Source organism: Electrona antarctica, assembly GCF_951216825.1.
Source record: "Electrona antarctica genome assembly, chromosome: 10".
In the NCBI taxonomy this organism is placed as follows: domain Eukaryota; kingdom Metazoa; phylum Chordata; class Actinopteri; order Myctophiformes; family Myctophidae; genus Electrona; species Electrona antarctica.
In genome coordinates, this window is record NC_136791.1 from 49,429,302 (window position 1) to 49,450,920 (window position 21,619).

Genomic DNA, 21,619 nt, shown 5'->3' on the forward strand with positions numbered 1-21,619 from the left:
CCGACTTGTTATTCAGATCCAGATTGATGATGCAAGAAGGTGGTCTGACTAAACGAGACTAGTTTCACATGGATATAGAGCGAGGAAACATAAATACATACAGTACAAAAACAGGTTTTCACCCGAGTACTTGCAGTTCACTTTTGCATTCCCTTTCATTTTACGAGCAACTTCATAATAATGGTGACGGCGGGTCACCCCGAATGACATGACTGACATGACACAAGATCCTAGAATCCACGTTTCATCTAATGTTTCATCTCTGCCGTATCTCGCGGGGAGAAAGTAGATTTTGGGTGATCTCATCACCACCCATAACAACAACTCTTTGATTCTGACACGGTGATGTCAGTATTATAGTATAGGTGGGCGGGATAAATCATTATGGCTTTTTAACAAGACGTGCAGGGAATAAATGAGCCATCATTAAGAGGCATACATGCAGTTGTGGGAACACACTCGGGTCTGCTCGGGGGCAGACACGTGCGCGTGTGTGTGTGTGTGTGTGTGTGTGTGTGACTGTGTGTGTGTGTGTGTGTGTGGTGCGTGTGCAGGCTTGCAGTGATTTCGATTAACTAATTTAGGCCCGACCTCAAAATTAAAAAAAAAATCTTCTAAATCCTCCAGTTTTCTGAAATAAATATTTTCACGATTTTTCAAAAATAGCAGACCTACAAGCTCGTAGCGCGCCACTCGGTGGCGCGCTATGAGCTTGTAGATCTGCTACTTTTCAATAGCTAAATTATAACAATGTTTAAAACACCAAAAGGGGTTCCCGCCCAAAATGGGTTAAAAGTGTATCCGCCTGGGCCATGGCTCAGTGGTCCAGGCACCTTGGCTGGTAATCCAGTCTGGCAGTGTGCCGCGGGTTCGACTCCCGATCCCGACGGCCTTCACTGCATGTCTTCCCACCCATCTCTCTCCCCATTTCCTGTCAGCCTACTGTCTGTCCCTCCATAATAAAATAAATAAAAATAAAGGCGAAAGCCAAAAAAAAAAAGAAGAAAAAAAAAAGTGTATCCCACACATGATTATACACACACACACACACACACACAGGCAACCTACCTAGCCACGTATATTTACCTCCTCAGAAATGTTCCCTGTGTGCGTGCTGTGCCTCTCCAGCTCTCTCCTCAGGGACGTGTTCTGCTTTTCCAGCTGCAACACCCTACGGGCCAGGTGAACGCTGCACGACACACACATCCAGTTATGCAAATGTCTGAACATGATCACACAAGTAATTCCCCTTAATTCGTGTTGTTAACAGTTGTGGCTGTCAGGAAATCTAGCGTTTGTCTCCGAATCCATGTCTAGTTTGTTTTTTTTATACCGGTTTCGGTTTCTACGTTAGCTCGCGGCACTGCGGTGAGTTGGCACTTTGGATGGCAAAAGTGACAGAATCCCATGTTTAAAAGTTCCACTACGTAACTTTACAAGCTCATAGCGCGCCACCGAGTGACGCGCTACGAGCTTGTAGGTCTGCTATTTTTGAAAAATCGAAGAATGACTGACATAGAAACATAGCTTTTTCAGAATCTGATCTCAGGTCAAAATGGGTTAACTGCGAGTGTCTCACACCCAAATGTCATAAGGAACCAATAACAAATGTATGTATTTTAACGTTAATAAATGTACCGTTTCTGACAACGTGTTGTTGCGTTCCAATATATCCTTGAGTGCTAGGATCCTGTAGCATATATCTTTCAGGGTTCCTTCAGTTCAGACAAACGCTGTAATGCCTACCAGTAGGCGTCCCGGAAAAAAAAGACTACGGACTATGACTTTAAGGAGAAAACTGTCTGATTTACTTATAACGCTTTTTGGTCATTATTTATAACTTGTGTATATAATAGACTGAAATGCTGGAACACCGACGCACGCACGCACACCCACACCCACCAAGGCCTTAATGCAGGGGTTTTGAAGTTGTGAGGCACAGTCAGGCAAGCAGCGCAAGAGAGTCAAGACCATTGCGACTTTAGTTATTGTTGATATTAATTTGACTAAAACCAGCATAAATACAAATTACAAGGACCACATCATCTTGCTTTCGGTTTCTATTTATACCGTTTTCCTACTGCAAGCTTGGCACTCATTCATCTGTTATGGCATGCATGCATGTTTGAACTTAAACTTGGCAACGGTACAAACGTTTACTTCAATTATCAGTAGAAAGTGGCACATTGTCTGTACATGATGAGGAAGAGACCTAGGTGGGCCTGGGCCATGGCTCAGTGGTCCAGGCACCTTGGCTGGTAATCCAGTCTGGCAGTGTGCCGCGGGTTCGACTCCCGATCCCGACGGCATTTACTGCATGTCTTCCCCCCATCTCTCTCCCCATTTCCTGTCATTCTACTGTCTGTCCCTCCATAAAAATATAAAATAAAGGCGAAAGCCACAAAAAAAAAAAAACATAAAAAAAAAAAAAAAGAGACATTGGTGGACCTAACCGGCCCCTGTCGCAAATTGGCTGGCACAGATAAGACCCTTTTTCAGTCTAGAATGCACTGTACCTCTGTTTGAGTCTCCTCTTGGCCGTTGTGGGAACGTTGGCCCCATACCCATATGAAAACAGGACTCTCTCTGCCTCCTCCTCGTTTTCAACTTGCAACACACAAACAACAAAAAATCAAATGGCTATATTATATCATATGACAAGAATGCAGCAGCAGCACAGCAACATTGTGCTTAGTATTAACATGTCATGCTCTGTATCGGCCTCTTGCCTACATCCTGAGCAACACCTAAAACCATGTCCGTCTGCTTAACATATCCTACGGATACTGTATTCAATTCCAGTCCACATTATTTGGCTTTCCACTATCAGCAATTCATTTATTTGTGGAAGCCGTTTGACGTTTGTACACACTGTTATGAGGGGCTGGCGTGCTTTAATTATGTGTACCACCGACCGCCATAGTCAAATGATACATGCCAGTACAGAGCGACCGTTCACCAACTCTGCGTGTTGTGTTTATGTGTCATGTAGTAACATGGTGGTTAGGGATGGGTTCGATTAATCGATAATCGTTAATAGGACCTGAAATCGATTATTAAAATTAATAATCGATTTATTTTTAATGAAAATCTGTTGTAAAGGCAATATTGTCATCCAAACAGGACAGGGCTATAGTATAGGCCTACCAAAGTGTGCCTGGGATGTGTCTGTGTAGCTGCATGAAGATACAGGTTTGGAAGATTTAGCAGGTGTTGGGAATTTACCTATGGTGATCAATTGGCTCAACACTGGTCCAGGGACCACCAGTGGTCCTCATTCAAAAGATGGATTTAGTAACCAAATGGACCTTTATTAACTCTCAAGAGTTAAAATGATTGTTAATCATCTACATCAGGGGTTCCCAAACCTTTTTGACTTAGGTACCCCTTGGGGGGAAGAATTTTTGTATTTGTAGGGTTCATAAATAAAATAATCTTAAAAAAATAAAAAATAAATAAAAAATAAGTCCCCCCCCCCCCCCCCAAACGATTAATCGATTAATCGTTAATATTGAATTATACAAATCGATTTTCATTTTGGACACATTTACACATCCCTAATTGTGGTACTCACTCTCGGCAGCCTGCATGGTGACTTGGTCGAGCTCTTGCTCCAGTTTCTCGTAGGTCTCCAGGCGAGCCGCTCGCTCGGCGTTGAGCGCCCCGAGCTCCGTCAGACGCTTCTCGGATGACGTCTGCAGACCGTAGAACTCCTGGGTCAGAACCTGAGTGGCGACAACGGAAAGGAGAGGGGATGGAGGCGATAGAGAGGAGGAATGAGTGGCAGAGATCGTCCAGGTCGGTTGCAGCACAATCGTAGATGTCATAGACTAATAATTGACCATTACAACTGGCCTCACTTCTTTGTTTTCCTCAAAAGAAAAGTGGGACGTCCGCTGTGACAGTAACCATGTACAAAAATATGTATTTATTATTATCTTTGAATACTTATTTATGACTTAAACTCCAATACATTGCAAAGACAGATATTAATTGCGACCACAGGTCGCATTTACTATGGAATCTTGCATTTCCAGTCAGTGTGTTGGTTGGTTGGTCACCCCAGGCAAGGCCCCCTATATGGTGCCCAGGTCATCGTGACATCACGTGACACCAGCCCCCATATATGGTGCATGTGTGTCATCAGGGAGATCCCTGATGTCATCAATATTGGCCAGCAACTCTACATCTGACCTCAAACCCTTAGATCTCCATACTGTATATGGATATATGTCAGAACCTCCATCTATTCCATATGTTGATCCTTCCCCATCCATCCTTCCTCTTCGATGACTCCCTTTTGACTTATACCTGTCCATTCAAACTCTAGACGGGCCTGCCCCAAAGTTATTAGTGCAGCCGCGCCCGGCAGCAGGCGAAAACTAGAGTTCTCAACAGGCCCACCTGTCCATTCAAACTCTAGATGGGCCTGCAGCTGCACCTGTTGAAAACTAGAGTTCTCAACAGGCCCGGCCCTACCTGGGCCCTCATCAAACCCTGTACATTCAAGAGAATGTCCCAGCTACCACCCTTAGATCTCCATATACTGTATGGAGCTGACCTGTTCCATATGTTCACATTGCATATGTTGATCTGACCTCATCAAACCCTGTACACTCAAGACATGCTCCTTATATGGCCAGTACATACAGTAATTCATACCATGTTGATCTGACCCCCCATGCCAAAGCTCGCCCAGCAGTCTCCCGTCAACGAGGCGGATGCGTGCAGCCGTGCACGCAACCTCGCCCTAATCTCGCCCTCAGACGTCTGGTCATTTTAAAAATAATTTTTGAGAGGTGCAACCACTCCAAGGAACAGCAATGTCCGTGTTCACCGGCTATGTGACTCGTGTTCACCTATGTGACTCGTGTTAATGTGTGTGACTCATGTGTGACTCATGAGTACCAGAAACAGAGAGAGAGAGATAGTGTTGCACTGTTGCCTGCTAGAGAGAGAGAGAGAGAGAGAGAGAGGGGGGGGGGGGGGGGGGGGGTGTAAGGGGGGGAGTTGCACCACTCAGTTCACACGGGTGTGATTTTTAAACACAGATTTGTTTTTGGGGCTTGTATGCCTTATATAGGACAGTAGACTGACAGGAAATGGGGAGAGAGATTGGGAATGACACGCAGCAAAGGTCGTCGGGATTGGGATTTGAACCCACGACATGCCATCAGGCATTTGCAGCCTAGGTGCCCAGACCGCTACGACAGCGGACCGGGTCACGCTTATATGTTTTTATACATAGTACTTGTGTACTTAATTCAAGTAAATATAGGTCCAGACCAGGACTATCTATATTTTGACTAAAGTACAGGAGTTGAGTATACGTACATTGTCCACTACAGAGGGAGACACGCAATAAAAAGAGAGAACATCCTACTCCTTATCTACCTCCAGCTTCTTCTGTTGTTTCTCACATTCCACCTGGCACTGGGCCAGAGTCTTGGCTGTCTCGTCCTGGAGCATGTGAGCGCGCTCCGCCTCAAAGGAGTGGAGCTTGACCTGGTTGGACATCTCTGAAACCTTGCCGTCTGTACCCAGCTGGACCTGGCGGAACCTGGAGGAACACACACAGTGGATATCGTTTACGTAACCTGTTCTCCAAACAGTGGGTCGGAACCCATCTGAGGGTCACGGACACATTTGTATGGGTCCCTTTATTTTTCAGTTTGCTACATTGTTTTTAATCATTATTATTTCAAGATATTTTCAAAAAACATTCCCCAAAAAATGATATTTTCCAGTAATTTCACGAAGAAATGAAAGAATAATCAAAGAAAGTCCATCAATTAGAAAACAACGTTTAAAAAGTATTGAAAATAGCCGATCTACAAGCTCGGCACGACACGAAGGGATGCGTTGTGAGCTTGTAGATCTGCTATTTTCACTAGTTTGGTCTAATTTATCATTTGGGTCTTCAAGTTTGGGAACCATTTACTTACATGATATAAAAAATAAGACATGCACTGAGGTGTTATAAATTATAATACTGTAGTACACCAATGCAGTTTATCTACAAACTCCCAGCACTGTTAGGGCAAACCATCTAATCCACCTTTAATGGTTACTGGGTTTTCATCTACCGTATATTTTTTGTGCCCTCATATAGTATGCATCTGTATTACATTGTTGTTTGATTTTTTTGTTTTTTCTTTGTGTACATTATCTTACTCAGATTTTCTTTGGATAATAATTTTATTACATGTTTGTTTATTTGTATCTGTTAAACTCAAATAAAGTGTTGATCATAAAAAAAAGGAAAGTATCTCAAATGTTCATGATCTTCTAATCGAATACAACAAAGCAACAAATATAAAATTGATTTGATTCAAATTTGGATTCCGGCGAGCCGCCCCGCGTCCGAAATGGTTGAGAAATGACAGAGTTACCGTGTGGGGGTCCCCAGGGGATCCCTCTACTGTACTGTACTGTCACTGTACTGTATTGTAACACCCCAAATCATCATATATACAGTTAATGTGTGTATGTGTGTGTGTGTGTGTTAGGCTGCGCAACAGTGACACTTGGTTGTGAAAACCAACCAAACGCTATTTCGTGCTCGGACAGACCCAGCCAGGGACACCGCCAGGGACCCACTGACAAACATAGCTGTCTATAGGAGTGGTTGCACCACTCAAAAATAGCAGATGTACAAGCTCACAGCAAGCTTGTATATGTGATATATATATATATATATATATATATATATATATATATATATATATATATATATATATATATATATATATATATATATATATATATATATATTTCAATATTTTTGAAAAACCTTTAAATAAAAGTGCTAATTCAGAAGGCATTTGTAGAATTGCGGCGACATTGTACATATCTCGCCCCACTATGTCGGTTATTCCATGTATGAGAAGGTGTAATATAATCATCTACATTTAGCACAAATACAGTCATTAGGTATGATCTTCACAATATTTTTCCCTTCAAGATAATGAAGCATTCGTTATGATTAACCCATTTTGACCGTAGGACGTGTGGAAACGTCATAACTAATCCAACCGACGGACAGATGGATATACTAAGCTCTTCATTTCTGACTTCAACATGCCTCTCGTTCAAAATATGAACGCGAGGGATTATTCAGCGACTTTATCGAAATGATAGCGAGGTAAGCAAGCAAAGATATTTTGGTTTTTGTCCGGAACGGAAGGGGGACGCTTACAGAGTAAAATCGGCCATATCTGCGCGGCACCCCGAGCTGTTATTTTGAAAGAAATCCCGGCGCTGATTGTGTCAAACTCATTTTTCAAAAATAGCAGACCTACAAGCTTGTAGATCTGCTATTTTTCAATAGCTAAAGCATAACATAATGCTAACACCAAAAGGGGGGAACCCCTTTTAATGTGCCTGGTCTGGAACCACGAATAGTTGTGGTTTGGCGACTTCTGCAATGGCATCAAACAATTCAAATCCAAGTTAGCACAGTCACCAAGCCGGAAGAAATTTGTATCCAAAACTGTCTCTCTCTCTCATGGCACTCCTGGTGGCGTTTGATCTTTAATGGCAGTTGCTGGCAGCTAAAGAAAGGGTTGGAAGCCTTCCTTTCCACCCACACATTGGGACTGTTAAGAGTTTAATAATTCAGAGAGAGAGTGAGAGAAGATAGACTGATGGAGAAATAGAGAAGGGCACAGAAAGAAATCTAGTTTGCCGTTTCAGTTGTCAGAACTTGTCACAGCAGTGTATTGGGCACAGCTTTTTACCACATGCTTGTACGCACATGCATGCACACACACACACACACACACACACACACACACACACACACACACATTAGGTCACAGAGGCAGTTGGATAATATTAATAACTTTCTATTACATCTGACCCTGAGGGATTTCATCATCCGCGTGGCGTGGTTGCAGGCCCGAGCAACGCACTTAATATGACAGACATTTCATGCTCGAATGTGAAGCCTCCGTCGATAGTGACTGCATTCTGGATGTCGAAACGCGATGTAAAAAGGAATACCTCCACAGCCACGTCCCCTAAACCCCCTAGGGGGTGTGGGGTATTAGACCAATAATACTGACTTGACTTGAATATTTACGGCTGTCTATGGGGCCGCCCCTGAGGGGGAAAAGCTCTCCGAGGCCGCCTACATTTTTACGGCCCACTTGGTCTTGAATGTGAAGGTGGAAAATGGTACGATATTGTTAAATATTTTAAGTGTTTCTATGACAAGGCAAATAGCATACTTGCTGACAGTCCCAATGGGGGAAACGCCAGATTCTAGTTGACCCTGCCTCTGCGCTAGAAAGCCTCGTTGACGCCATTTCAAGCGTGTCCACTTCATTCTTTGGCCCAAAAATAGAGGCATGCGTGGGGTTTGGGGTTAAGGGCTTGTGGCTAGCATCTGTCGTTGCTGGCCTGGGATACAGCGTGGAGTGTGAATGTGATCGCAGCGAGAGAGAGAGAGAGAGAGAGAGAGAGAGAGAGAGAGAGAGAGAGGAGGGGGACATGGAATGGCTAACAGCTGGTGGCTTGGACCTAGAAGAATGAGTGGCATGACAAGTTACTAGTTGTAACCCAGTGACAGGGACAACACCACTGCCACTACTGCTACTGGTGTATGCGTGTGCGTGTGTGTGCGCGCGTGCGTGTGTGTGTGGGGGGATTTCGCAACACTGCATTTTTTTTCCAAAAGGAAACTCTAAATGCAACCCCCTTCAACTCTGTGATGCAGTTAGTTTAGAAAATAAAACAAAAATGCCTCCGATATGTAAATTGGAACCACCACAACCATATAGTAACCATATTTAATTCCTGACAATAAGGCTGTCAGAATGAGCCAGCCAGTAGTTGCCGGTGACCTTTGACTTCTCAGTCACCTCCTGACCTCACTGTTACAGTGTTACATGTGATCTCTTGTAAGGAGAGGGAAAACCACAACCACCTTTAGTAGCTCCACAGTCCACACCCACAACACAGGCTAATGACAGGCTTTCACTTACTCTCACACAAGCGCGTGCACACACACGAACACACACACACACGGTAGTCAAATTGTCAAAATGATTTAACGTTACCTCATACAATTTGTCGCTACTGGTTACAGCCCCCAATAGATGTCAGATGTTTATCTGAGTGGCATTCCACTCATAATTCCCTTTGTGTAAAAATGCAACTGGAAGAATTCCATAGCTCATGAAGAAAATATTAAGTCTAAAGAAACAATATTATATAACAGGCATGAAGGAAGCATGAGTTAAAGTCCGTTGCTCTCCCCATGTCCCCCATATATGGGGACTAGGTTGGCGGAGGGTGTGTAGAACCCAGGATCACATTAGATAATTGACACAGGGGTGAAAAATGGGTTACAAAATCGTGGGATAAAATTATTAAAATAAATAAATAAAGAAACAATATTAACCAGATATATGACCATTATTTAAAAAGCCAATTCCAAATAAATCAATTGATTCATGTACCTATGGGCTTATACTGTATATCCGCTTTGTGCAGGTAACAAGATTTGAGTTCAATAAAAAGGCAGTGGCATTTAATGCATTTTGACCTGAGATCAGATTCTAAAAATGTCTTCTACATCCTGACAGTTTTCTGAAAAAGCTATGTTTCTATGTCAGTCATGTCGATTTTTCAAAAATAGCAGACCTACAAGCTCGTAGCGCGCCACTCGGTGGCGCGCTATGAGCTTGTAGATCTGCTATTTTTCAATAGCTAAAGCATAACATAATGCTAACACCAAAAGGGGTTCCCGCCCAAAATGGTTTAAGGATGCCTATATTTATCATACCTCAGTTCTTCTTCATCCATGCGTGGTAGCAAACTAACACGCCCTACTTTACCAATTTCCTTCTGAGCGTGAGCAATAAATTCAACCATTGACAGGTTTAAAGCAACAACTGACTGAAGTTCCTTGACAGTTGATGTTGCTTCTGACAATACTTTCCCCCCTCTTCCCCCTCACTGTATATGTTTCTTTTCCCTTTTTACCTCTATGATGAATTCCTGTTCTGTTCTTTGACTATATAGAAGTGTCTATTTGTACGTCTCTAAATGTTTTGATGAATTGAACATGGTGGACCCTCTTGTAAACAAGTGTAATGCTTAATTGGGTCTCACACTTAACAGTATTTGTATTGAGTTTGTGCTTGAAATGTACTGTAATTCTGCAAACTGTTAATAAATATTTCAATCAATCAATCAATCAATCAATGCTGAAGTGACCTCAGCACACAGCATCTGAAGACTCCTCAGTGAAAGTGGACTGCAGCAACTAGGCTACACAACCTTTTAAAATAGTTCAACTAGCTAGCCGATCTACATAGACACATTGTGAGCTTGTAGATGGGCTATTTGAACTATTTAAAAATGTCTTTCAAAATACAAAAAAAAATCACCCCTGTGTGAAGTGAGTGGTGCAACTCCGTATGTGGGAAGTTCCAGGCCCACAGGAACACGCCCAGGGTGCCGGCCCAGTTCCGGCGAGCCGCCCCGCGTCCGAAACGGTCCAGAAATGACAGAGTTACCGTGTGGGGGGTCCCCAGGGGGTCCCTCTACTGTACTGTCACTGTACTGTACTGTCACACCCGAAATCATCATACAGTTAATATGGGTGTGTATGTTAGGCTGCGCAACAGTGACACTTGGTGGTGAAAACCAACCAAATGCTATTTTCGTGCTCAGACACAGCCAGCCAGCCAGGGACACAGGCAGCCAGCCAGCCAGCCAGGAACACACATAGCTGTCTATAGGAGTGGTTGTACCACTCAAAAATGGCAAATTAGTTTAGGGATAAGGGGGTGAGGGATGTCCTAATTGTGCGATGTGCGAAACAGTGTGGAAGTAGATCTCACCCCCCCCCCCCCCCCCCACAACCATGCCGTTTTCAAAACAATAAACACAATGTGTAAAATTATGTTTAGTCATTGGATGCTTCTGAACACTTGAAATGCTCTAATGCTAAAACAATAACTGCACAACATGCTTCCAGTAGAAGACATCCTGACTTATATGTCAGCAAGATAGGGCCCTATGGGCAGTATTATGCATGTCTTAAGTACCAGGTCTTATGACTTAACTTAAGACCTGGAGGCGTGGTCAATGCTGTTTGGCCACTCAGAATAGCCAAATGGCATTGATCACGCCTCCAGGTCTTAAGTTAAGTAATAAGACCTGGTACTTAAGACACGCATACTACTGCCCTTAGTGTTTAAATACCGTAGCTGTGCATTTGGCTTGGCCGGAGGTTCCAATAAACTGGAACCTGGCTGTGTTCGTGGGATGGATAGGGAGGGGCATGCTTGTCACTGTAAGAGCGTGTTGAACCGTGCACATAATTTGGCAGAATCAGCGTTGTTTGAATCGATGGTATACCCACTTCCCAGGGCTACTTAGTGTACTACAAAGTTTAACACTATTCTATTTGATCAAATCTTTGTGGGTATGGTGTGAAATACAGTAGGACTACTCACTGTTCCAGTAGCTGGTCATATCTGCCCTGGGTGTCTCTCTCTGCAGCTATCGCTCTGTCCTTCTCCAACACTGCGTTGTCTCTGGCCTCGCGCAGGTTCCTATTTCAAAACACACACATCCATCAACATATGCCCCCTGGCCCAACCAGCTTTCTGTACAGTACAATTCTGCTTCTACATTCTTTGTGTTAATAGGAACGTTTGAGCGGCTGGATACCTGTTCTCCCTCTCATACATCTCCCGGGAGGCTCTCTGCAGGGTGTCTATCTCCTGACCGGTCTTCACTCTGATGTTGTCCAGTTCATCTCGTAGCTTGGCCTCATACCCAGTCTTATAGTGGTCTCTGGGGAACGCAAGGCATGTAGTAATGACATGTGTAGTAATGACAAGGGGCAGTTGAAGAGTGGCGACATGAGGGTTGGCGCAATGCAAACTTGTACAGCTAATGGCCAACAACACGCACTGCCAACGTGAGTCTCATCTATCCTCATGGAATAAAGCAAAAATAAAATCTCACAACTAAAACATTTTGATTAGCAATGTCTGATTTGCGAAACAGTGTGAAAGTAGACCCCCCCCCCCCCATCCAATGTTAGTCATTGGATGCTTCTGAACACAAATTTCTAGTTTGACCACTTAAAATAATAACTGCACAACATGCTTCCAGTAGAACAGTGGTTCCCAAAGTGGGGTCCGGGGACCCCCAGGGGTCCTTGAGTGAGTTCCAGGGGGGACCCAGCTAAATGATAATTTGTAACCAAATGGACCCTTATGGGTCTGTAACTCAGAGAGCGTACAAATGGAACCAAATGGACCCGTTTTGGTTCCATTTGGTTCCATTTGTATGCTCTCAGAGTTAAATTAGCATTGATTTTACAATATAAATTGGGGGTGCTAAATTGGGGGTGCTATTAAATGGGGGTCCGTAGACTAATGCATGTCAAACTGGGGGTCCTTGAAATTAAACGGGTTGAAAATCACTGCTAGAGACATAAAATTCTTATTTTATTGGGTTCCCTGGCATATCTCTTCAAATGGGGGTCCGCGGGATAATTAGTGTCAATTTGAGAGTCCTTGACATGAAAAGGTTTGGGAACCAGTGCAGTAGAAGACATGCTGATTTATATGTAATCCAAATGACTGAAATCAGTCGTGACGACTGAGAACTTTAATCCAGGTATCCTCCTTTCCCTACATCAACCAGGCCAACATTCCAGAGACTCTGGACTTATCCTCTTGGCTCCCAACCTGTGGAATGACCTCCCCTCATCAGTCAGGACTGCAGTCACCCCAGATCTTCCATGGCAGTCTAAAAACCGCACCTCTTCAGACTCCACCTCAATTCCTACCTACAGTGCCTTACCTCCTCAGCCTTAGCCAGGGCATCCTTCTATCACCCCTACCATCCCTCTTACTTTACTTACTTACTGCCCATTATGCTGGCTGGCACTTGTAGGGCAGCAACAGGATCTCCACTGCTGTCTGTTCCCCTCTGTGTTATAAATATTCATTATATTTCCATCTTTTCTTCCTGCTCATTGCCCATCTAGTGCTAGACATGTCATTTAGGAAGATGTTGTTGTATGTTGATTATGTGGCATATTCCTTGTTCTCCAATTAAAATTTCCTTTTTGGGCATTTCGTACGAAATTGTGTGTGTGTGTGTGTGTGTGTGTGTGTGTGTGTGCGTGCGCTTGTGTGTGAGTAAGTGAAAGCCTGTCATTAGCCTGTGTTGTGGGTGTGGACTGTGGAGCTACTAAAGGTGGTTGTGGTTTTCCCTCTCCTTACAAGAGATCACATGTAACACTGTAACAGTGAGGTCAGAAGGTGACTGATACGAATATATATATATATATATAATGCAACAATATTCAAACATAGCAAAAGTGGCAGATCTACAAACTCACAACACTAACATGTTGTAAGCTTAGCTTGTAGATTGGCTATTTCCGCTAAATTATTTTCCTTTTTTTGTGTCACCATTTTGCAATAATCTTTGGTTATTTAGGGGTCTGTGGTATGGAAAGGTTTTACTGGACTTGAGTCCAACAGCAAATGCCTCACCTGGAAGCCACATATTTCTCATAGGCGTCCTCTCGTGCCTTCTTGGCATCTTCAAGCTGAACCTGAAGAGAAAGACAAAGCCTTAATCAGGGTCTTCCTGAGAAATCGAGGCCTGAAGGCTAAATTTGACACTTGACACTTGTCACTCAACAAAGTGATGCATCATCTACAGTCGAAGTGTAAGATAGAGGCCCGAAGGCACGTTTATTCTGATGTATTATCCGCAGTCAAAGTGAAAGAGGTGTTCCAACATAATGTTAATTTGCCTTTAGGAGCAGGTTAGGCCTTCATACTATCTCACAGACCTGTAGTCTCTCATGGCGGTCTTCTTCATGTGCACAGCGGATGCTAAGTTCCATGTTCTGTCTGTGGAGGTAGTCCTTGTCCTTTTGCAGTAGAGTCACTGACTGCTGCAATGTCGCCACCTGCAGGAGGTACAGTAGAAATACACAGCGGATCAATCCTCAGTTGCTCAATTGCTCAAAAGGTAGGAGTCAAGAGACATACATCAAGAAGTCATTATTTCATTATCATAGATTATTTTATTATTACATTTGCTCAATTCGGTGTAAAAACAAAATACTGCACACTCACAAAAAATGTATTACATTTGTGAGTGAGTACATAAGTTTAAGACGACATCTGAAGTTGAATGCTGTTTGACGCTAGAAGACATTTGTGAGTTATGTGTGAGCTATAAAACAAAAACCATTAACATGACATGTGCCCATTGGGTAGCATCTTTCCAAATTCCTGCTGCTTGCTTCGACTGTCTATAGAGCGTCGCAGTCCCGCCCCCTTTCATGACGACGCCAGGCCCAGGAAATGAATCCCAATGCATTGTTCCCATAGACATTTCAAAAAGTATTTATTTAAAGACCTTTTAAGCGTCGTACGAAGCCAACTCGAGTCGTGACAAATCATGACAACAAACACAATATTTTGGACCAAACAAATAATTACAAAGAAGAAAAACAAAAAAAAAAAGTGTTGTAACCTGCCGTTTTTTTCTACTTTCTAATTCTTTGTTTGGCCCAAAACATTGTGTTTATTGTCATGATTTTGTCACGACAAGAGTTGGCTTTGTCCGCGGCGTAAACGTCTTTAAATAAATACTTTCTGAAAAGTCTATGAGGAAAATGAACGGGGATTTATTTTCCGGGTCTCTCGAGGGGGCGGGACTGCGACGCTCTATAGAACAGACTATAGAACAGACAGTAAAGAATTGCTCTTAGGTGTTATATCATCTTTTAGCAGAGTGTTTTAGTAGGGCTAAAATGCATGCATCTATGGAATGCACTTCCCATTGCAATCAGAACTGCAGACTCACTCCCAAACTTCCGCCGCAGTCTGAAAACCCACCTCTTCAGACTCCATCTTAGCCCATAGCACTTGCCGTAGTACTTGACCTAACCTCGACCTCCTACAGGCGTATGCATAGGCTCAACTTATGTAACTTAAATAGCACTTTATGTAGACATAGCACTCTATAGTATATATACACATATAGTTTCATGACGGTTCTTAAGCTTACGTATGATTCATGATGACTATTTCTTTATGTATTTGATGTATTACCATGTATTTTGTTCTTGCTTACTGTAAATCTCTCTGGATTAAGAGCGTCCGCTAAATGCCTAAATTGTAATTGTAAATTGTAGGGCTTGGGCAGTCCTGTGACCTCCTGAGGACATTCATTATATACTTATATCTCAATGCTTAACTAAGTCCACATGAAAACTAAGGACAGCAGGCAAGGCTGGTGAATTTGAAGGAAGTCAGGGACTATGTTCTTGTAGAAATGGTTTATAAAATACATAATAAACTGTGTGTGTGTGTGTGTGTGTGTGTGTGTGTGTGTGTGTGTGTGTTGTGTGTTTGTGTGCGCGTGTTACCTCCTTGCTGAGGTTGTCTTTCTCCCTGGCTTGGGCAGTGTGAGCTAGGTCCAACGTCTCCAGTCTTCTCCTCAGCTCCTTGGCCTCTGCCTCAAAGCTGTCCCGCTCGCTGTCACCACAAGACACAGCACACGGAGAACAAAGTCAGTCTGACAAAACACACTGCTCACCGTTACACAAACAGTCACAGCACACACTGCACAGAGAACCTAAGACCACGATTGCAAAATACCATAATAAATAAATAAAGTATACACTTATTTCTCTCTCTGTCTCTCACATACACACACACACACACACATTATACATACCGTTTGAGGTTAGGATAGTTGTCACGTCTGTAATCTCCCTCGTGGATCAGTTGTTTAGTATCAGCCAGTTCCAGGGTCAGTCTCTGGCTCCTCAACTCCAACTCTGTACGCAGCCGCCGCTCCTCCTCGTAGCTCTGCTCGCAAGCGTACACATGAGCACACACACACAATGTCACATCACTGAAGGTGTGTGTGTGTGCGTGTGCATGCATGCGTGTAATCCCGTATATCCTACCTCCATCAGGGCCTTCATCTGGGTTCTGTGTGTGTCCAGCTCTTCAGTCAAGGTCCCCCTCTTCACATGCAGCTCCGATAGCTGGGCCCGTAATGGAGTCACCACCTCATAGAACCTCATCTGACCCCACAAACACAAAGAATACAGTCAGTCAACTCGTCAACAGGCACATGTTCAAATCCGCTTTGTTGCTCCTCTTTTTCATACCGTCTTTTTGCTCAAAGGAACGCTTTGCTTTTTTTCTCCAATGCTTTTATTAGTTATATGGGTGCCGCCGTCTATAACATCCACAATACTTCCCCATGTTCTCATTAACGAGCTGGAGGCAGCCTAGCTTACTACTGCGGTCACGTGACATGAGTACAGGGAGAGATTTTGTTAGTCAGCGATGAATGTTTTAATACTATACATCAATCAGCTCGCCCCATTTTAACACCACCCCCTAAACCTCTGAGAGAGAGAAGTAATACAATACTTTTGAATGAAAACTCTGTCTCCGCTTAAGGCTGATGCATGCAATATACAGCTCAATATCTTCAACAGTGAGCCTATCGTGTGGCTGGGCCTCATTATAGCCATGCCCAAATTAAATTGCCCATGATGTCATAGTTAATAGTTATCATCTTACAGCCAGTCTTACAGCTACCCGACATGATGTTGGAAGCAGTGTACAGGACAGTGATGACATGAGACTTGCGGTTGATTCCTTGGGTTGCCCAAGTGGTTATATGTGTGGGCTGGCATGCAAATCCACATTCAACAGTGCTCATAAAGCACAAGGGAAGCGCAAACATTGTTAGTATAACACTAGGCATTTTCAAGGAATATATGATCATTGCTGTCGGGAGGCAACCTCATAACTCCATTTTTGAGGTTTTTTGGCATAAATCAGTGCTATTGAGCACCCTATAAGTCTGTGTCGTTTCGAAAATATTGAACCAATGGAAAGTAGTAAAACGTGCTTTGGACAAAACATCTTAACTCCATTGGACCCTCAAAATGTCTGCTAAAGCAACTAACTCCACCACCTCTCCCCCTCGCATGGAAGTAATTGACAATATATAAAGTTACAACACCAACTTTGAAAATATTTTAAAAATATATGGTTTTCTTAATTTCCTGAAAAATGTATATTTTTCATTTCCTGACAAATGAACATTTTGGAGTTATGAGGTTTCCTCCCGACAGCAGAGATATTCAGAATTCAAGCTTGAAAACAAATTCCAATCCAATATTTCCCAGAGTGAGACTGTACATGTCCGGTATTATTATTTCTATGACAGTTTCTACTCCGACAAAACGGCTCATTATCTCTCCTTGTTTTTCCCCTTCAATAGAGACTTTAAGCAATGACGGATACGGCAGTCGGCTAAGGCAACCGGAAATGGATCAGTGCTCGATACATAAACCTGCTCTCCGTCGCAGCCCTTTCTACTACGGGAGAACCTACACTTACACGTAGTGTCTACAACGCCATGTCATAATCATATTTATTGAAATTATAGCTGTCATACATTTACACCGATTGCTCCATCACCTCTCTTATGCTGTGTAATGTGTTGGCATGCTCTGAATGAAGAAATAACACTAATAGCATATGTCATATTAACCATGTTTATTAAAACGGTTTTAGAATAACAGATTGCTCCAGCACCTTCCTCTTTCCACTGCTGATCATGTCAACGCATGTACGAATTAAGCAATATCGGCAAGTTAGCTGACGTGCGACGGGGTGTTTTAAAAATAATAATGTGTTTATGTTTGACACATGCATGGACGCGTCACCATGGCAACCAATGTCACCGTCACCGGAGGCTGTTTGCTTAACGATTTTGACAGCTACGACTCGTTGCTTAATTAAAGTCCCTATCGTCTTCTCCTAGGCTTCCATGCTTACCGCTACGTATTCTGTGATGTAGAGTTTATCTTCCGACAGGTCACAGAGCTCCTGGTACTTCTCCTGGGAGATGTCCAGGTCTCTAAGGGACCGCTAGGCTTCCATGCTTACCGCTACGTATTCTGTGATGTAGAGTTTATCTTCCGACAGGTCACAGAGCTCCTGGTACTTCTCCTGGGAGATGTCCAGGTCTCTGAGGGACCGCCTCACCTCCCCGGCCTTCTCTCGCAGCTGCAGGTTGGCCTCTTCCAGCTGCTGCTGTCTCAACAGGATGGTCTCCATCTCCTGCTTACGAAGGGCCTGCTGCTTCCTGAAAGAGTGTCTTATATTTAAAGCAGGGCCTGAGGAAGGTCCCTAGTGACCGAAACGTTGCTTCATTAAATAAGACAATACTCTTGTGCCGAGCAGATACACAGTGTGCGGGTGTACCTTATTGCTTTCATTGATGTCCACTGGCCTACGCACCTGTGCGCATACGCCTGATTGCTAGGTGTGCGATAGTTTTCTCCTACAATAGCTACATTATAACATACCACCAAAAGGGGTTCCCGCCCAAAATGGGTTAATTACACTTTAGGCATGTGGCTCTTATCGTACACAGTAAGATCATCGGTGGAAATGCAACTCTGTGAGCCACAAATGATTATGTATTAGGTCATACATCGACGAGTATGACTGTGTTGAATGCATACTTTGTACTGTAAAAGTTAGCAATAGCCGTTTTAATGCTATAGATAGACTCATGGTAGAATTTCCCAATGGGGCATAAATAAATACAATTAATTTAGTATTCCGAATAATAAAAATCACACTTGTGTGAAGTGAGGGGCACTCTTAACATCATACATCATCACCTTCCCTGCTTAGCCAATCAAATCATCACATTCCGTGGTACACACAGACACACAAAGCTGGGCATAGGAGGGGCAGAGTGTAGAGTAGGAGAGCCATGCGTTAGGATGGCTGGCGCCAATAATAAATCACAGATGCGATAGATCTCATCAGTGGATTTGTGTTGCTAGGGAACAGCTTGGGTCCAAGTCCATTTCCAATGTTTATATTGTCAACTGTGAAAAGGTCTAGTGTTTATCGCTAACCTACCGAATGTATCCATTTTCCTGTGTAGCTCAGTGGCCTCAGTGTCTGCCCTGATATTGGAAGGTCAGTGTTCGATTCCCCGGCCAGGTCATACCAAAGACTATAAAAGAAAATGGGACCCGATTCCGCACTCAGCATCAAGGGTTGGATTGAGGGTAAGTCCCTGTGACATACTAGCGTCATGTCTAGGCTGTGACAGTGTACTTGTACATCATGGCTGGGGGAACGTACTTAACCCATTTTGGCCTGAGATCAGATTCTAAAAATGTCTTCTACATCCTGACAGTTTTCTGAAAAAGCTATGTTTCTATGTCAGTCGTTCTTCGATTTTTCAAAAATAGCAGACCTACAAGCTCGTAGCACGCCACTCGGTGGCGCGCTATGAGCTTGTAGATCTGTTATTTTTCAATAGCTAAAGCATAACATAATGCTAACACCAAAAGGGGTTCCCGCCCAAAATGGGTTTTAAACATCAAGCCGCCTCACAGTACAGAAACGGCAGATGGGCTCCTTCCCCGTGGGCCACATGACTCGGAGTCGTCAAGGCTTAAGCTCACTCCTAGGCTCCAGTCCTGAATCGCTCGCCATTCGAAGAAAAAAAAAGTTCTGGCGAAGTGAAAACGAAATGAAAATTCAGGCTGAGTGTCAGGCTAGCTCGCTCCACCTCTCTCTCCCTCACCTGTTCTCTTCCTGAGACAGTTGGAGCTGGTTGTCCAGACGCAGGGCCAGGACTTCTTTCTGATGTAGGGCGTCGCTCAGATTCTCCTCTAGCTCTTCTATCTAAAATGTGAGAAGAAAACCCATCGTCTACAAAATAGCTGTTGAAGGACATCAGATGATGCAGGAGTAATCATGCATGTAACCCATTTCTGTAAAGTGTCTGGCTCCCTCTCCCACACGCAACAAATAGCGTCCCTGTTACAGAAATCTATGACAGTTACAGTCAGTCGGCCCTGGCGGCTGGCGCAGCGTCTGGGCACCTAGGCTGGCAATCCAGTCTGACAGTTGCGGGTTTGAGTCCCAATCCCGACGACCTTTGCTGCGTATCACCCCCCATCTCTCTCCCCATTTCCTGTCAAACTCACAGTAACTACTGTAATATATCGATAAAGGCAAAAAGCAATAACAAAAATCACACCCGTGTGAAGTGAGGGGCGCTCTTAGATATATCATTCCGTGCTCAATCAATCAAAAAAATGTCATGCCAATCACAATTTTTGAGTCTTGACATTTCTGTCCTCACTTCTGGCTTCAATGTTTGTGTTACTGTTTACACACATACATCAAAAACTGGGCATAGGAGAGGCTAGCGCCGCTCAAACATCTATCAGTCTTCTTGATCCAAGGCTATAGTTTAGCGACAGCCTCCGTGCGTACCTTGGTCAGATGATCCGCGTTCATTTGGTCCACGAGCAGGTTCTTCTGAGACATCTCTATCTTCAGAAGCTGAAGGTTGTGGAGCAGCTCTTTCCTCTCGATCAGCTGACGGGTCACCTTCTGGGAACCGACCCGCAGCTCGTCGGACGAAGAGACGTTGTCCTCGGTGGGGGCCGTGGTCTCCAGGCTGATGTCCTCCGACTCCATGTCCAGGGAGCTGGACACGTTGGCCGTCGGTTTCTTCTGCTGCTGCTTCTTGGGAGGCATTCTTTCTGTATCTGCAGACCACCGTCGCCTGACCAGGTAGTGAGCGACGTCACTGTTTGGGTAACACAGATTAGTAGACTCATTTAAGGATTAAAGAGTTGAAGGTTACATTTAGGGCCAGCATGGCGGTGTATATATTGTACGCTCAGCAGGCAGCAGCTGATCAACATCAGCTGTTTTAATCAACTTTGACTGAGAACCGAGGCAAGAGAACCATACAAGGAAAAGTCTGTGCAGCGTTAGTTCTAAATCAACTCTGTTGTTCTTTCACTAAACTAAAGCCTCGCCTGCAAACTTCTGTAGCAAACATGGGTTAACTTTCCACACATGAGCTCTGCTCAGCTGACAACGACAGATGGTTGTTTTTTCAATGGTCCCGCTGCGAACCACCGGCTAACCGCCAACACAACAGGTTGACAGCTATCAATGGACTGATTCAGAGACCAACCAGTGTTGCCAGATTTTGCGAAACAAGCAACCTGGTCCATGAAAACAAGCCCAAAAGAAGCATGAGCAAATTGAGCATTTTAAACCTTGATGCATCAGCTATTTGAAAATAGAATGTAGATCCACTATGGTATAACTAGCAACTACAAATATGTATAAGAGGCTTTGCTTTACCATAGAGGGCTTTACAGAAACTGTCGCATATAATAAGCAGACCTGGCAACACTGAATGAGAGACCAACAACGAGGCACAGAAGAGGGAACCTAGGATCATCTCTGGCTACAGTGCCCTCTATAGTCAGTAGCATGCATATCAACCACGGGGTCAAATGGCCTTTTTGAGTGGTGTAAACCACTCCTACAACTGGCTTTTGTGTGCAGAAAAAAATGACCATGGTTGCTATGTTCAAAATAATTTCTGACGTAATTAAATCACACCCGGGTGAACTGGATGACCGTAGCAACCGTGGTCATTTTCTCTGCACAAAAAAAGCCAGTTGTGAAATCACATCCAGGTGTGATTTCATTACGTCAGATCAGAGCTGATCAGGCTATAT

At 43.7% G+C, this 21,619-nt stretch overlaps 1 protein-coding gene across 1 annotated transcript in view; it reads right to left on the reverse strand.

Moving 5' to 3' along the window:
* The window catches only part of pibf1 (progesterone immunomodulatory binding factor 1), a 34,333-nt gene extending 13,278 nt beyond the window's left edge, over window positions 1-21,055 (reverse strand). The window contains exons 1-15 of the mRNA XM_079511719.1: window positions 20,903-21,055; window positions 20,349-20,667; window positions 19,651-19,751; window positions 17,985-18,183; window positions 15,977-16,096; window positions 15,742-15,875; window positions 15,431-15,539; window positions 13,841-13,960; window positions 13,536-13,597; window positions 11,689-11,814; window positions 11,472-11,570; window positions 5,395-5,560; window positions 3,575-3,725; window positions 2,517-2,607; window positions 1,087-1,189 (exon numbers count right to left, since the gene is read on the reverse strand). Coding sequence (XP_079367845.1) covers window positions 1,087-1,189; window positions 2,517-2,607; window positions 3,575-3,725; window positions 5,395-5,560; window positions 11,472-11,570; window positions 11,689-11,814; window positions 13,536-13,597; window positions 13,841-13,960; window positions 15,431-15,539; window positions 15,742-15,875; window positions 15,977-16,096; window positions 17,985-18,183; window positions 19,651-19,751; window positions 20,349-20,667; window positions 20,903-20,925 — 1,923 coding nt within the window. The 5' untranslated portion in view covers window positions 20,926-21,055. The remainder of the gene's footprint in view (window positions 1-1,086; window positions 1,190-2,516; window positions 2,608-3,574; window positions 3,726-5,394; window positions 5,561-11,471; window positions 11,571-11,688; window positions 11,815-13,535; window positions 13,598-13,840; window positions 13,961-15,430; window positions 15,540-15,741; window positions 15,876-15,976; window positions 16,097-17,984; window positions 18,184-19,650; window positions 19,752-20,348; window positions 20,668-20,902) is intronic.
* Between the last annotated feature and the right edge of the window lie 564 nt (window positions 21,056-21,619).